The sequence below is a fragment of the Haliotis cracherodii genome, unplaced genomic scaffold (assembly GCF_022045235.1).
Source record: "Haliotis cracherodii isolate W230 unplaced genomic scaffold, xgHalCrac1.p SCAF_3, whole genome shotgun sequence".
Lineage (NCBI taxonomy): Eukaryota > Metazoa > Mollusca > Gastropoda > Lepetellida > Haliotidae > Haliotis > Haliotis cracherodii.
In genome coordinates this window covers 73,417,091-73,432,387 of record NW_027266286.1, presented here as the reverse complement: position 1 = coordinate 73,432,387, position 15,297 = coordinate 73,417,091, and the positions used below count along the sequence as shown (strand labels likewise).

The 15,297-nt window shown below is 41.9% G+C and overlaps 1 protein-coding gene and 1 pseudogene across 6 annotated transcripts in view; one reads left to right on the top strand and one right to left on the bottom strand.

The window, feature by feature from the left end:
• Positions 1-338: 338 nt before the first annotated feature.
• LOC139475686 (NXPE family member 3-like) lies at positions 339-7,625 on the bottom strand (annotated as a pseudogene).
• A 5,084-nt stretch (positions 7,626-12,709) lies between these two features.
• The window catches only part of LOC139475765 (SH3 domain-containing kinase-binding protein 1-like), a 39,569-nt gene continuing 36,981 nt past the window's right edge, over positions 12,710-15,297 (top strand). For 3 of the 6 annotated variants that reach the window (XM_071258969.1, XM_071258966.1, XM_071258967.1), the window contains exon 1: positions 12,710-12,882. In XM_071258969.1, the coding sequence (XP_071115070.1) occupies positions 12,870-12,882 (13 nt within the window). In that variant the 5' untranslated portion in view covers positions 12,710-12,869. Of the gene's footprint in view, positions 12,883-13,321; positions 13,422-15,297 lie in introns of those variants that run through there. The other 3 variants (XM_071258972.1, XM_071258970.1, XM_071258968.1) reach the window with 2 other exon arrangements.

Below are 15,297 nucleotides of genomic sequence, written 5' to 3'. Positions count from 1 at the left end.
CATGGGGATTCTGGATTACAATATGGGTCTCAATGCAGAGGGGTGGGGTGGGGTGGGGTGGGGTGGGGTGGGGAGGGGTGGGGGGGAGGAGCGGTCGAGTAGCCAAGTGGTTAAAGCGTTCACTCGTCACGCCGAAGACCTGGGTACCATGTATGAAGCCCATGTATTGCTGGAATATTGTTAAAAGTGGCGTAAAACCATACTCACTCACTCACTCACTCACTCAATGCAGGGGTCATCAGGCTCGGTTAGGTGTTATGATTTGCATTGGATTGGATGAAGAGTTAAGCACTACATTTTTTAAACATCGTCTGTCGCTAAATATATACATAAATACATCAATGAATGAAAAGCATCTCTCGCCTAAACACATCCGGGTGGTCAAACGTGAAGTGAACGTACAAATATAACACTACAATATCCTTGGTGGTGTTCGGGAGACGGTTCATCATGATGTGCTGTGCCTGGCTTGTTGATCTGTTGTAGTGTATAGCGCCATGATAGAATGGTAGTTCGTGAGCATATCAGGATATTAGAAAATTATGTATCAAATCTGTGTCAGTAACAGGCACATGGGCATCTGTATGGGAAGGAAAGCGTAAAAATGAATGAAAAGCTCCTATAAACAGATTACTGTTTGAATCCCCATGAAACCAGAGCGTTCTTCCTTTCAAGCATTGACTGTAGGCATCAATGGTGCGAGGCAGTGTGTCATTACACAGTAGCGACTGCCACTTGTCGTGCTGGAAGAAACCATTCGGGGACTTCCGTTGCCATGTCATTTCCGCCGGAAGCGTATTGCAGGAAGTGGAAGGAGCCGATAGTTTTACATCTCTAGGACCTGTGAAAAGAAAAGGGTTTACGATGTATAAATCAATGTTAGATGCGTACATGTTCGTGCTTCTAGTGATGGTAATGAAAAGGCTATGTCTACTCCCAAGTAATGCGGAAATTATTACTTCAAGTTCGTGTTTATTTTCTTTGAAGAGAATTGTACATGCCCGGATCCTTTTTATATCTTAGGTGTTTATGTCCTCGGAGTCCGATGTGGATACATGTCACTATATATTGTCTTTGCAGTGTGGTACCCGATGCAAATGCAGAGTTGCCTCCCTTGGGCACGCCAGAAACCTATGATTGTGGGTTCAAATCCCGGTTCGCCCCGATTATGTTTCTAGGTTAGTCAGCATCATACCGTGCTCGTGGGTTTCACCGAAGTTGTAAACGTCAGAGACCTGCATCACTTCGGGCTTGCCTCCCACATTAAGCTGACACGCCGTGATATAACTGGAATACTGTGAAAAGCGGAGTTAAAGGACATCAATGAGCAATGCTTGCCAGGAACGGTTAGTTACAATTTGTGACCTTGCTCATTTTGTGTCATTGTGTCCCGAACTTGTGGAACGATACTCTCCTGATGGCGTTGTGTATTGAGTTAACGTAAAAACAACATTCACTCAATCATTTAAACTCCAGCCTAATTATGAAGCTATTCTATTTGGGCATTGTTGTAGCCTAGTGGTTAAAGCGCTAGGACACGATTTCGATACTTACAATCGTATGTCAACACTATGAATTAATATTTTGTCAAGAGACTGACACAATGGTATGCCTCCTGTCAACACAATGAATGGATGATTTGCCTCGTGATTGACACAATTGTATGTCTCCTGTCAACACAATGAATGGATGATTTGTCCAGTGATTGACACAATTGTATGTCTCCTGTCAACACAATGAATGGATGATTTGTCCAGTGATTGACACAATTGTATGCCTCCTGTCAACACAATGAATGGATGATTTGCCTCGTGATTGACACAATTGTATGCCTCCTGTCAACACATTGAATGAATGATTTGTCCAGTGATTGACACAATTGTATCCCTCCTATCAACACAATGAATGAATGATTTGTCCAGTGATTGACACAATTGTATCCCTCCTGTCAACACAATGAATGAATTATTTGTCCAGTGATTGACACAATTTTTCTACCCTCCTGTCAACACAATGAATGAATGATTTGTCCAGTGATTGACATAATTGTATCCCTCCTGTCAACACAATGAAAGAATGATTTGTCCAGTAATTGACACAATTGTATGTCTCCTGTCAACACAATGAATGAATTATTTGTCCAGTGATTGACACAATTTTCTACCCTCCTGTCAACACAATGAATGAATGATTTGTCCCGTGATTGACACAATTGTATGCCTCCTGTCAACACAATGAATGAATGATTTGTCCAGTAATTGACACAATTGTATGTCTCCTGTCAACACAATGAAAGAATGATTTGTCCAGTGATTGACACAACTGTATGCCTCCTGTCAACACAATGAATGGATGATTTGTCCAGTGATTGACACAATTGTATGCCTCCTGTCAACACAATGAATGAATTATTTGTCCAGTGATTGACACAACTGTATCCCTCCTGTGAACACAATGAATGGATGATTTGTCCAGTGATTGACACAACTGTATCCCTCCTGTGAACACAATGAATGAATGATTTTTCCTGTAAGTGATATACAAACGCAACATTTGCCCACCTCCTACAACAGACACCTTCACTGAACTCTGTAAAATATCTTGTTTTGCGTTTGCAATAGGCCTGTGTTGGGGAAAAGCATATTCACAAATTGGATTAAACTTGCTCGGAGCAAGGATCAGTCACAAGGCGTAAGACCTTTTTTTAATAAGGTACCAATTGAGGAAATAATTTAAAATGACACATGTCATACAAATCAGGTTTCATGTCAACGACTTCTGGGTTTTCCTCACATATCAATTGGCATAACTGACTTAAGCACAAAAAGCAGCTTTAAACCCAACAAATCTGACGGACTGAGTATGGTTTTACGCCACTCTTAGCAATTTTCCAGCAATATCACGGCGAGGGACACCAGAAATGGGCTTCACACATTGTACCCATGTCGGAATCGAACCCGGGTCTTCAGCGTGACGAGCGAACGCTTTAACTACTAGGCTACCCGACCGCTTCTTAAACCCAACTAACACACCAGTTTGACCTCGCTCTTAATGGCATTGTGTGTTCATAGCTTTCGGCCATGGGAGCCGTGCCAATTTACACTTGTCAGAGGGGTGCACAAAGAACGTGATCTAGACTACCAGTTGTCGGACTTTCATTTTTGTGGAAGCCTCGGTGGCTGAGTGGTTTAGATCGCTGACTAAGTGGGCCTTACTCTGGCAGTGTGGGTTCGAATCCCAGTCAACCCAAAAATAGACGAGAACTTTACAAAGAAAGTGTTATCCCAAATATGACATTTGTTACATTTGACCACTTTCTAAGTGACATTGTGTGTTCATAACACAACAAGGTATTTAAAGAGCAGTTTAGATAATCAACAATGGAAAGAACAAAATATACATACAAACCAATAATGCTTCTCTCGGTGGAAAGCCTATTATAAACTGACGTCCAAAAGAAACTTTACCAACTGAAAATATAAATTTCAGACAAAGTATAAATATTTTTCGATGAAGTCTTATCTAAAACACATAACCTAAATACAACAATAGTGTATGCAGAAAATGTTAATCGTCTGTTACATGTTTGCGAGATAACACGCGAAAAAGTGAAAAACACGTGCACCACGGACAACTGCTAATGCACGTGCGGGTAAGGGTATAAAACGATTGCAACGGCAAGTCAGACATACACAGTGATAAAAAAACACAAAAGAAATGCCACGACTCACAGTCGAACAACGTGAACGAGCCTTGGGTATGGTACAGATGGGAGCCACCCACGCCCATATTGCACGAACCTTCGGTTGCTCCCGTGTGGCCGTTACTTAATGCAACGTTACAGACGGACAGGGCGGACCGCTGACAGGCCAAGAACAGGCAGACCCAGGGTGACCACGCCCCATGATGACCGGTACTTGCGTACCTTGCACCTCCGAAATCGCTTCCTGGCAGTGACGTCATCGGCGACAAATGCCTTAGGTCACAGGGTTAGTCGACAGACAGTGGGCAGGAGACTCAAGGACAGCTATTGACAGCGCAACATCGTCGTCTGCGATTGTGATGGGCACGGACTGTACGACGTTGGCAACGACTGGCAGAGGGTTGTCTTCACTGACGAAAGTCGATTCTGTATGTTTAGGGCTGATGGAAGACAACGTGTTTACCGCAGAAGGGGTGAACGAACGGTGGCGTGTTGCGTGCAGGAAGTCGTACCATATGGTGGATGGGAGTGTCATGGTGTGGGGAGGGATCTGTTGGCAGGAGAGGACACCGCTGGTCATCGTTGACGGAAACTTGACAGCTCAGCGTTACATGGATAGAATTCTTCGTCCAGTTGATAGCATTCTTTCTCCAACAGCAGTCACGTGGTGTCATTTATCAGCATGACAAGGCTAGAGCCCATACAGCCAGAAGTGTCACTAACTTCCTCGCAGCCAACAACGTCAACGTCCTGCCGTGGCCTGCACGCTTACCCGACATGTCCCCCATAGAACATATCTGGGACTTGATGGATCGTCGTGTTCGACAACGACCACACTCTCCAGCCAACTGGCAAGAACTGATCTTGGCCCTCCAAGAAGAATGGCGTCAAATCCCACGTGACCTCATCAGACGACTGCCTTTTTTTGTGCGTCGAAGAGTTTTGGCGTGTATTGAGGCATTTGGTGGTCACACACGCTACTAATGACTTGTTATTTAACGTGAGCGCTTGTTTATGTACTCTGCCTATTGTCCATGATTCTGAAAGCTCGAGTTTTGTACCACACCCAACTGTGGGGGGCTCTGACGTCATTCTCGGTCGCGGTATGATTGTCATTTTCAGTGTTGATTATGTTGATATATTGATCTTCTCAATACATTTTACTTCATTCATGTATGTTTTGTTGTTTTTGAGCAAGAGTGATTTCAAACTCTGGTAAAGTTTCTTTTGGACGTCAGTTTATTTGCACTAAATGAATGCGACCATTTGTCACATGTCAGCTGGTTGATTTTGGACTTCTTACAGTACCAACTGTCGCCATTGTTCTCCTTCGTGAAATTACACCACTCGTTTGCCTTGAAGGAATCCTCTTGTCTAACTGAACATGCTGTTGCATCTGTTAGATTGTCTGCCCGGAATTCAGCCAAGGCTGTCCAGAGACTGCCATGCTGTTGGTATATCATATAGCTGAGAACTACCTCCTCCTTCCTCGTGGCAATGAATGCCTTAATTGTAGCGCCTCCTGACCATACGGCTCTCAGTAGAGTAGGGTAACTTCCATTATTGAAGTCCTTCACCTGACCGGATACGGAAGCTGCTGCCTCTGCGCTCTCCATCCAAACTCTCAAAAAATCACCTCCAGTTAACTGGCGGTTACCATTCAAATCATACAGATCTATTTGCACTTGAATTTGTTCTCCTAAATGGTAGACTTTGTGGGCGTGGTTGAGATGCACGAGGGAGGTTTTCCCATCTGCACATAATATAGGTCCATACCGTATTACCTCCTCTGTGACATATGTCTTTGTTCCTGTTGGACAGTAGTCCCTGAAACACTACCAATTATATACTATTACATCAATCATCTTGTACATACAGAGATTCGTCATGCCAATATATATATAGAAACAGAGGTGGTATATACAAAACATTAACGACATTCCCAACCAACATTCGGGCATAAATAAAATTCTTTGTATCTTCTAGAAATAAATAATACAATTACCAAGCAAGTGATTTATCAAAACCTCGTCACCATTACCGATGCTACACACAGAGATAACTACATTTCCTTATTATTACCAAAACTGTATTTCATTTTGTTGATCAATGTGACCATATGCCCTTATACTATCAATAAAAGGGACAAATGCGCCCACGAATTGCGCAACACAGGTCGCGAACTAGTCTAGGTTTCTACTATATCATCCGGGTATCCATGGGGAAAAAACAATAACAAAGGCAATAAGCAGACCCGGGGAATTGCTTTAGATCTGTGCCCCCTTATAGAAGTTTCCATAACATATTGACACTGTCCGCGGTATACCGGACCGGAGGTTTACACGCCACACTAGCATCTAAATAGAGTAACTTCCTGACGACTGATCACTGTCCAAAAACAATGCAATGAGCGTCTACTGAATCTCAACAGAAACAATGTAACACAGTTACAATCATTGTTCAACAATGAAGTACACTGCCATATAACAATATACCTCATCTTGTTAGAGTGGTATACAGATGGATAATTTCGTTGTGTGAGATCTGTTGCCCCCCTGGATTTCTTCTAGAAAACAGTTTTATTTGAATAATGAAAATACATGTCAAAAAAAGTTAACTACGGCCTTGACATTACACCAATTGCACCTGATGACCATTCCTTGCAACAAACGCTGAATGTGTTGGACACATCGTGTAGAAAGTGACGTCTACAGATTGACAGTAAGAAAACAAACGTCATGCATTTCAGGACTCAATCCAAAAGAAAGCCAGCAATGCAGTTTGTTTTTGGAGAGACCAACATCTCATATGTGGAATCCTATAGATATTTAGGAATCTGGTTAAACGAGCACATTGACATGCATAAAACATCTAAATCTGCAGGCCGTGCCTTGAAAGCGCGGTGTGCTAAATTCTGGATACGTGGTGTAATGTCTCGTGAAGATTTTACCAAATTGTATGACGCCCTGGTGAAACAAGTCCTACTGTACGGAGCCGGGTTATGAGGAATAAGGGCATACAGAGAAGTACACTCTTCAAAAAAAGAATCGCACAGGTAGATTTTTAGTAAATTTATTATACGGTAATAACCTAATAAAGTCGATATATTTGATTTAATATCATAAATTTTGGAGATCGATACTCACATGTTGTCGTTGTACAAGGGCATTTCGTGTGACCGCCCCGGGCAGCAATCACGGCTCTGCATATCCTCGGCACTGACTGGATAAGTGTAAGAATTCTGTCCTGCGGAATTCTGCGCCATTCTACTTGTAACACGCTGGCCAGTTGTGGCTGTGTCTGTGGCGTGTTCTGACGTTGACGTACACGTCGATCGAGTTCATCCCAGAGGTGTTCGATTGGGTTGAGATCTGGAGATCTGGCCATGGCAAGACTTTGATGTTGGCATTATGAAGGTAGTCTACCGTGACACGAGCTGTGAGCGATGGAGCGTTGTCGTGTTGGCGGCCAATGATGGGAAGAAGGTGAGGTTGAAGAATTTGATTCATGTAACGATTTGCTGTCAAATTTCCCTAACCACAACCAAATCAGATCTCGCAGTCGTTGGATCTGTTGCAAAACAGGGACGATAACTGGTCTTCTGGGTCGGATTCCAGCCTCGCGAAGATGGTTCCTGACAGTCTGGTCCCATATCCTCCTCAAACCAGGGATGCGTCCTGCAGTCTCCGTAGCTGTGGCATTGCGATGACGTAGTTGGAACAGAGGAATGTAGCGATCCTGTGCAGGGGTGGTAACTCTTGGTCGGCCAGTTCTTGGACGGTCTGCAGTGGAATTGTCGGCCACAAAGGCGACAAATGGTGCTGTGGTTGACGTTGAAGTTGCGTGCAACAGAAGACTGCGATTCCCGTCGTTGGATACGTCCTATGGCGATGTTCCGATCTGCAGCACTGAGTCTCGGCATTTTCGAACTTAGAAAGTGTTGAAAATTGAATGACAAATCATTGGCTTATGTTTGCCTTTTTATAGCCACTACCACTAGTTATGAATGCCATAACTTGCACGTGCATTTTGCTTTACTGTTTTCCTCCATGACATATTTTAACAAGTGTGAAAACAATGCCGTTTAAGACATTGCAAATCGACAATGGCTGCGTTTTGACATTCCGTTTGTCGAATATCAGGCCACCAACATTTTCCAATAACATATATCCAATTTATATACCGGAATGTTTTGCGTAGTCAGGTTCAGTGAGCTACATACTACCTGTGCGTTTCTTTTTTTTTGAAGAGTGTATGTTCAAAACATAGAGTGTAGGTTAATCCTTGGTGTCGGATCAAACACATCCATTCTGGCTATGAGAAGACACATGGGGTGGACTTCATCATTGGTGGATCAAAAAGTAGAACTATTTAGGCAATATTTCAGATATGAGAGTTTTCAAGAAGATAGAATTACAAGAACAATTCACGAGTGGTCACTCCTATGTTACAGATCCCGAGTATTGAACTTAATCAACCGTTTCGGAGCAAACTGGATATTAAATGAGAGTTGAAGCGTAAAACGAAAATTGTGTTTCCTAAATGATAAGTCTGTAAGTACCCATGTGCAGCGGATCGTGGGGCGTGACCTTGCAGCGAAGCTTATTATCCAAATTCAGATGTGGCTCTTCACACATAACAGGGACTGGTAGCAGGCTGAGCCTTCCCAACCAATACAAGATGGAGTCTGTAATATGGCGGAACTGAAAGTGTTCAAGTTGTGGAAGACGAAACCTGCTTTCTCATTTCCTGTGTCTTATTCAATCAGCGTTTTTATCTTCTAGAAAAAGCAAATGAATCTTAACCCTGAATTTTGTACTTATTCAATTAGCCAGAAGTTAACTTGCATTATGCAGGGAGGCCGTTTACTGGCGCTTTTATCAGTTCCTCTCGCTGACAATACTTGTACGGGTGCTTGAGGCATCCACCTAAGTACTCTATAATTAAGTATGTATTTAATGACTGTTGAAACTGTATGTATTTTACTATACGGCTATATTTCATTGTTTGGTGGCTGCCGCTAAACAAAGATCTGAAGACATCCCATTATGGGTCACGTCAGACGGGCCTTTCGCGAACTTTGGCGACTACACTTCGAAACATATTTTGACAAATTCTCGCTTAAAAATTTGAAACCTGAACAAAAGAACATTCTCGAATGGCTAATATATCGTCTAGATTGTATAGATGCAGCCCTTAAGCCCGTAACTATCGTTCGGAATAGCCCGTTTTAAAGTTTTCGAGGCTGCATGATTAGAAATCCCATTCCGACTAACACTTTCATGATCTGGTAAGCGACGCTCTGATTGGTCGGATGAAAGGTCGTTCTGACGTGACCCCTAATGGGATATCTTCAGATCTTTGTTCAGCGTTAGCGAGAACTAGGGTGTGATTTTAATGAGATTGGGCGGGTTTTAATATAATTTATAATTTTGCTCATGTTTTAAAAAGTGTCTCGTAAACCTTTATCAGGTTACATAATATATACTGAACCGCAAAAGAAACGTCACCCCAAGTAACATTGCATGATAAGTTGTCATTTAGATATCTGGGTAATTTTTGTCAAAGTCTCTCAAATTAAACATTACCTTGTCTGGAAAAAAATGAAATTTGATGATATATTAAAAAAGCAGATGACAATAAAACCGATCGCCCAAATGCATCACAGCAACGGCCATGGTAACCCGATGCACGTGAGTTCCGTGCAAACTGAAATGTACATGCTTTCCCCATTTCTTGCCCTATAAAAATCCACCCAGATCGGATAACATTCATTCGTTATTGAATTGCTACAACATGCAAAGACTGACCAGAAATCAGCGACACCAAGCCCTTGGACGATTGCAAGTTGGACAAACCGCCCGGCAAGTAGCCAATGCATTTCAAGTCCACGTAAGGACCATATACAGGCTCCAGCAACGGTACCAGTCCACCAACACTACAGATGACCGACCACGTCGTGGAAGACCAAGGGTCACCACCCGACGTCAGGTTCGTCAGATTGTGAGACAGCATCTTCAAGATCGCTTTGTTACTGCTCGACAGACCATGGGGACACACCGTTTCTCGGAAATAGCCTGTAAAAACCAAAAACAACCACGCGGAACATTGCGTAAAATAGGGTGACATTGACTAGTACATTGTGTAAAATAAGGTCACATCCCCTGGAGAAAGAAATGAAACTCGGAGTACATTGTGTAATAAAGTGTGACATCCCCTGGAGAAACAATGGAAGCTTGGGGTACATTGTGTAAAATAGTGTCACATCGCCTGGAGAAACAATGGAAGCTTGGAGTATATTGTGTAAAATAGTGTCACATCGCCTGGAGAAACAATGGCAGCTTGGTGGGGTACATTGTGTAAAATAGTGTCACATCGCCTGGAGAAACAATGGAAGCTCGGGGTACATTGTGTAAAATGGTGTCACATCGCCTGGAGAAACAATGGCAGCTTGGAGTATATTGTGTAAAATAGTGTCACATCGCCTGGAGAAACAATGGCAGCTTGGGGTACATTGTGTAAAATAGTGTCACATCTCCTGGAGAAGCAATGGCAGCTTGGGATACATTGTATAAAATGGTGTCACATCGCCTGGAGAAACAATGGAATCTCGGGGTACATTGTGTACAATGGTGTCACATCGCCTGGAGAAACAATGGTAGTTTGGGGTACATTGCGTACAATAGTGTCACATCTCCTGGAGAAACAATGACAGCTTGGGGTACATTGTGTAAAATGGTGTTACATCGCCTAGAGGAACAACACCCCCCCCCCCCCCCCCCCCCCCTTTTTATTTCGAAATAAATCTGTATTTCTGTATAAATTACCACCAAAGACAATAAATAGATTGCACATCTACTGCACACACTACCTAACACATCGAACCGCATTACAAACCACCCTCAATCTAAACCAGGCTCTCACTCTAGAAGCAATACTAAACCCACAAAATAAACTAGAAAACTTCAAGGCCTTAGGCGTATTCTTAATCAAAACGGAACTAATAAAACGCATCTAAAAACACTATAATCCACCAAATCAAAATTACATAAACACACAAAAATCCACCATACCCAGCTCCCTTAGTTCTCCTCCCTTACCCCATCGGCATCTATTCCAAATCTCAAAATTCCCAAATTCTATATAAGCAACCCCTAAAGCCCCCTCTTGGGTTGCACACACCACTTTCGCCCCTTTCGGAAACACATTAAATGGCCTGGTCGGGCCCGTGTGCGAAATACGCATCAGTCGGAAAGCGCACGTTAAATCTACAAAGTAAGTAAGTAAGTAATAAATAGATCTTAGTTGTGCGTCCCCCCTTCTCAAAAAAGCTGTATCCGCCTCTGTAATATTGTGGTTTACTGCGGCGTAAAACCATACTCACTCACTGACTCATTGTCAGTAATGCTGCGAAGTTAGCTACATGCGGCAACGCGAGCAAGTTCGTCCGTACTGCTTTACAGTGTCGCGTTTATTAGCTGTCATGTTATATGTAAATATTGTACACTGTTGGAACCCAGGATAGACTTTCCTATCTGACGCCGCTCTTCATACACGAAGATAACTTGCGCGTCTTTTTGTGTCTCTTTTCTTTCCATCTTATAACTTGCTAAGTATGATACCACACAAATATATTAATTTCTCTCTTTTTCTCTCACCGTTATTCAAGTAGTCCTGGGTCTAAATGCCGACATTGTTTCATTAAAGGGCACAATGACTTGAACCAAATTAGGTCGAAAGCAAGGTGGAAGAAGACTTAAGCAAGATCCACCTTACTGTTTCCAGGGTCTTCTTTCATGTATACAGAACAAGAAAGCTAGAGATCATGAATAATTTAGGGCTATGTTTTGTAGTAGACTGAGTTTTTTTAAATATGTTATTATTTCAAGAACTCTAACTGTTTTTGTTAAGTATACAAGAAATTGCATACATTCATTGTAACATAAAAATGACACAACGAAAGAGACTGTGTGTGTGTGTGTGTGTGTGTGTGTGTGTGTGTATGTGTGTGTGTGTGTGTGTGTGTGTGTGCGTGTTTGTCGGAGGGGGCTGGGATAACTGGACATAGTCTTAAATGTTTTGGTAAAGAATATCTTCTTTTATTTCTGATAAACATATAGGCAAAACCTAACCACTGTAATTCTAAGTTTTTAAATTTTCAAATTTGTTAAATACATTTCTGTCTGTAATTATCTTTTGAATTATCTGTAATTATATATCGAATATTATATTATAAGAGTCCAATTTAGGAAAAATCCTTCAATTGTCCATCGTCGAAATTCTTACAATATAGTCGTTGTTTACATTGTGGCCAGACTGTGACGTCACCGAGTAGACCGGCGGAGGAGCAGCTAGGTTTCCGCCGTGTATCATCTCCTGAGAAGCAGCGTTACAGTGCTGATACATACCGGCCAGGTCAGGTGCAGGGGAGAGGTATTCTCGGCATGTTGGGGCAAACACAAGCCGAAACAGTTAGCGGGTTAACAGTGTAATCACAGTCCATACTATAAACGCCCTTGTCGATTGAACACACAATAAAACAATTACACTATCCACTGTGTCCCGGACAGGAAGCCACACATCTAGCTTTGCCCACGTCCAAATCTCGGCCACACTATTGACCATCTCGGTACATAATCAAGTGTAGATTATATAAACACAGCGGATTGATGGGGAAATCAGCAAATGATGTTTAAGCGTGTGCGGCACACACACAGATTACAATAACAAATCTCACTCATGAAAAAAACTCACAAACAAACATCTCTCTTAGAAGCCTTGTATCATAGAAATTGCCTGAACTTGGCTGTTTTGCGTGGGAGGGCGTTAAACATGCAGTCATCGATACACATGTCACGTCGCCACAAGTAAACGACGTCACTATTGTCGCTTGTCAGTCCCACGTGCTGGCCATATCAGGCTCAAATAAAACGTAGTAGCTAACTAGTTGACTGCTGTGGGCGTGTACATGCGACGAGGAAGTGTAAATATTGTATTCCGTGATATTGATCAACCGGTAAAATGATGTCAGGCCCCAGGTAGTAGACTAAGTGTTAGTGTTCGGGGAAATTGTGTATGTATCAATAATCGACCTGAGCTGAAAATGTTTGAACAAATAGGAGTCAAGAAAGTTGATATGTATCGTTAATAAGTAATAGGAGCGGTCATGAGGAGAAGAGGTGAGTTTGACACCTACTGGTATTTCTTTGATGTGTTGAAATATGTTTCCTAACGTCCTGATTTATTCATTCCTTGGGGTATGTCATACGTTGACAGAATATTAAAGAGACACTAAAGTGACGACAAAAAATATATTATGAATGTAGTACTTGAACGGAGTATAAAGAAATATTACAAGAAACTTAATTATGCGGTTAAAGGAACTTATGCCCAAATGTTTTTGTTTGTTTGTGGAAATCGGATGAAAAATAAATTATACACGTATTACGATACAAAAATACATTTTAACTAAGAAACCACAACAGTCTTGTTCGAACCAACATCGATTTTGTTTTAACACGGAAGAACTGCTGGTGAAATCTGTTCAGAAAACACTTTCGCGGCCACAAACAATGAATGCTCCCACAGGGGAGAATCTAATCACGTGATCAAACGCCATTGGGCCGCGAAAGAAAATCCTACGCTAGGAGCCCTAAACAGTAATATTTCTCGACCGTGAATGTAGAAAATAGCAATCGCCTATTAATGTGAGAAATGGGTAAGTGTGCATACTGTTTGGGCTATTTGGGAGTTGCTAAAGGGCTGGAGAGTTAGAATGAGTCGCTGTCAAATCGTTGTCGTCGTGAGATGGACTTCTTGACATCTTTCCCGGTAGTGCCTACCCCGGGGCTGTCAGAACAAGCAACATACTCTCTGTGGCTTCAAATGATGTTTTCCCGACTGAGATACAGTATGAGGCGAACTAAGTGTGCCCCAGCAAGGCCTTCCTTGTCCCATCTTGTGTTGATGATGCAGGCATCACAACGGCTAGTGCGAGTCCAGTGTCCAAACACGCTTCGCTTAGCGAGGGAACAGGTTGCGGCCATTGGGCGGGGTACACATAGCCTACTGATACACGTGTGTCCTCCTTTGGTGTTTAAGATGACAAAATATTCATTTTCTTGGGCAAAACACAGTGTTGTACCACATATTCATTTTTTGTGTGTGTAAATGTGCATGTGTGTATGAATTGTCTCCCCTTATTTCCTGGTTCACCTTGGGTCAAAGAGACACTTCCTCCTGTCGTTATCAGTGAATTTGAATCATAAAGTGGCAGCGAGCGAGGAATGCACAAGTAGTTCTCATAGCTGCACTGCACTGCACATCTCACTGTAAGTAATTCATGTACCGATTACATTTTACCTGCATGGTTAAGACAGACTGTCAATGTACTTGATATGAATTCAGTGACAACATTGATTACATGTTTACCATGTTAACTAGGGCTGGGACGGGTAGGACCCGGGTACCCACAGGACTACCCGGACTCGTGGTTGGTCCATTGATATATTATTTAATGACAAAAATTATCTAGAACTCTATGTTTACACTACAAGTCACTAATGTTCGCATTTCTTTCTGACTATGCACCCATTCCTTCTGATTTTTCATATGGTTGAATAAAGATATAACTTAATTCAGCGTATGAATGACCAGATTGTTTAATACATGTATCTTACTATGTTTTGACAGGGCTATGCTAATAATGTTCCCATTCGGACATTTTGAGACATCTCCCGACACCTACTGTAGGTACGCGGGTAGGGTCGGGTAATACGGGGGTGGGTACCCAGGTAGTAAATTTGGACTCGTCCCAGCCCTAATGTCAACATTAATTATTGTTGTGATAATGAGGATTCAAGTTAATACTTTGGTCCATATTGCCATCCCCAGTCAAATAGAATTTCTTTTGGATTTGTCCCGCTTGTTGTTGTTACTGACCCATGTGTAAAATCATCTGAAAATAAATTTTGAAAGACTACTTTACCATGTTAAGACTTCCTACAGCTTTTTTCACTATCATTGCTTTTCCAAGGCATGATTCTGATAGAATTTCTTTTGATGATAAACTGATCTCTTTAATCTTGTTAGTGCCCTTATGTGAGATGTAAAGTTTTTAATCTACTGCATCTGTCTACACAAGGACCATGTGGATGATTAGATTCAAAAGTTATCTACATGGCTGCATTTGCAGAGATTGTTGTTAGACTGGTAGTAGTTGTTTGTGATATGTTAATATAATATACTGTGAACATGTAACAAGTTAGACAGATTTGAGATCATTTATGCAATGGTGGCTGAGTTGGTTAGGTCGCTGATTGTTTGTGTGCTGGCGATGGGGTGCCTCACTATGGGACTCAACCCCCCAAAGTACTAGAATCTGTACTTAACTAATAAAGTGTTATCACAAATATAACATTTGTTACATATTACCACTTTCTAAATGGCATTGTGTATTCATGTTCAATTATATGCAACAGTTTGAACAGTTTTTCAGCCAGTAATCAGTACTAAAAACAATGGCTGAAAGATACTTACTATAAAACCATGCTACTAATTATGTTGTAGGTGACTTTGTTAACGACTTAAAACAA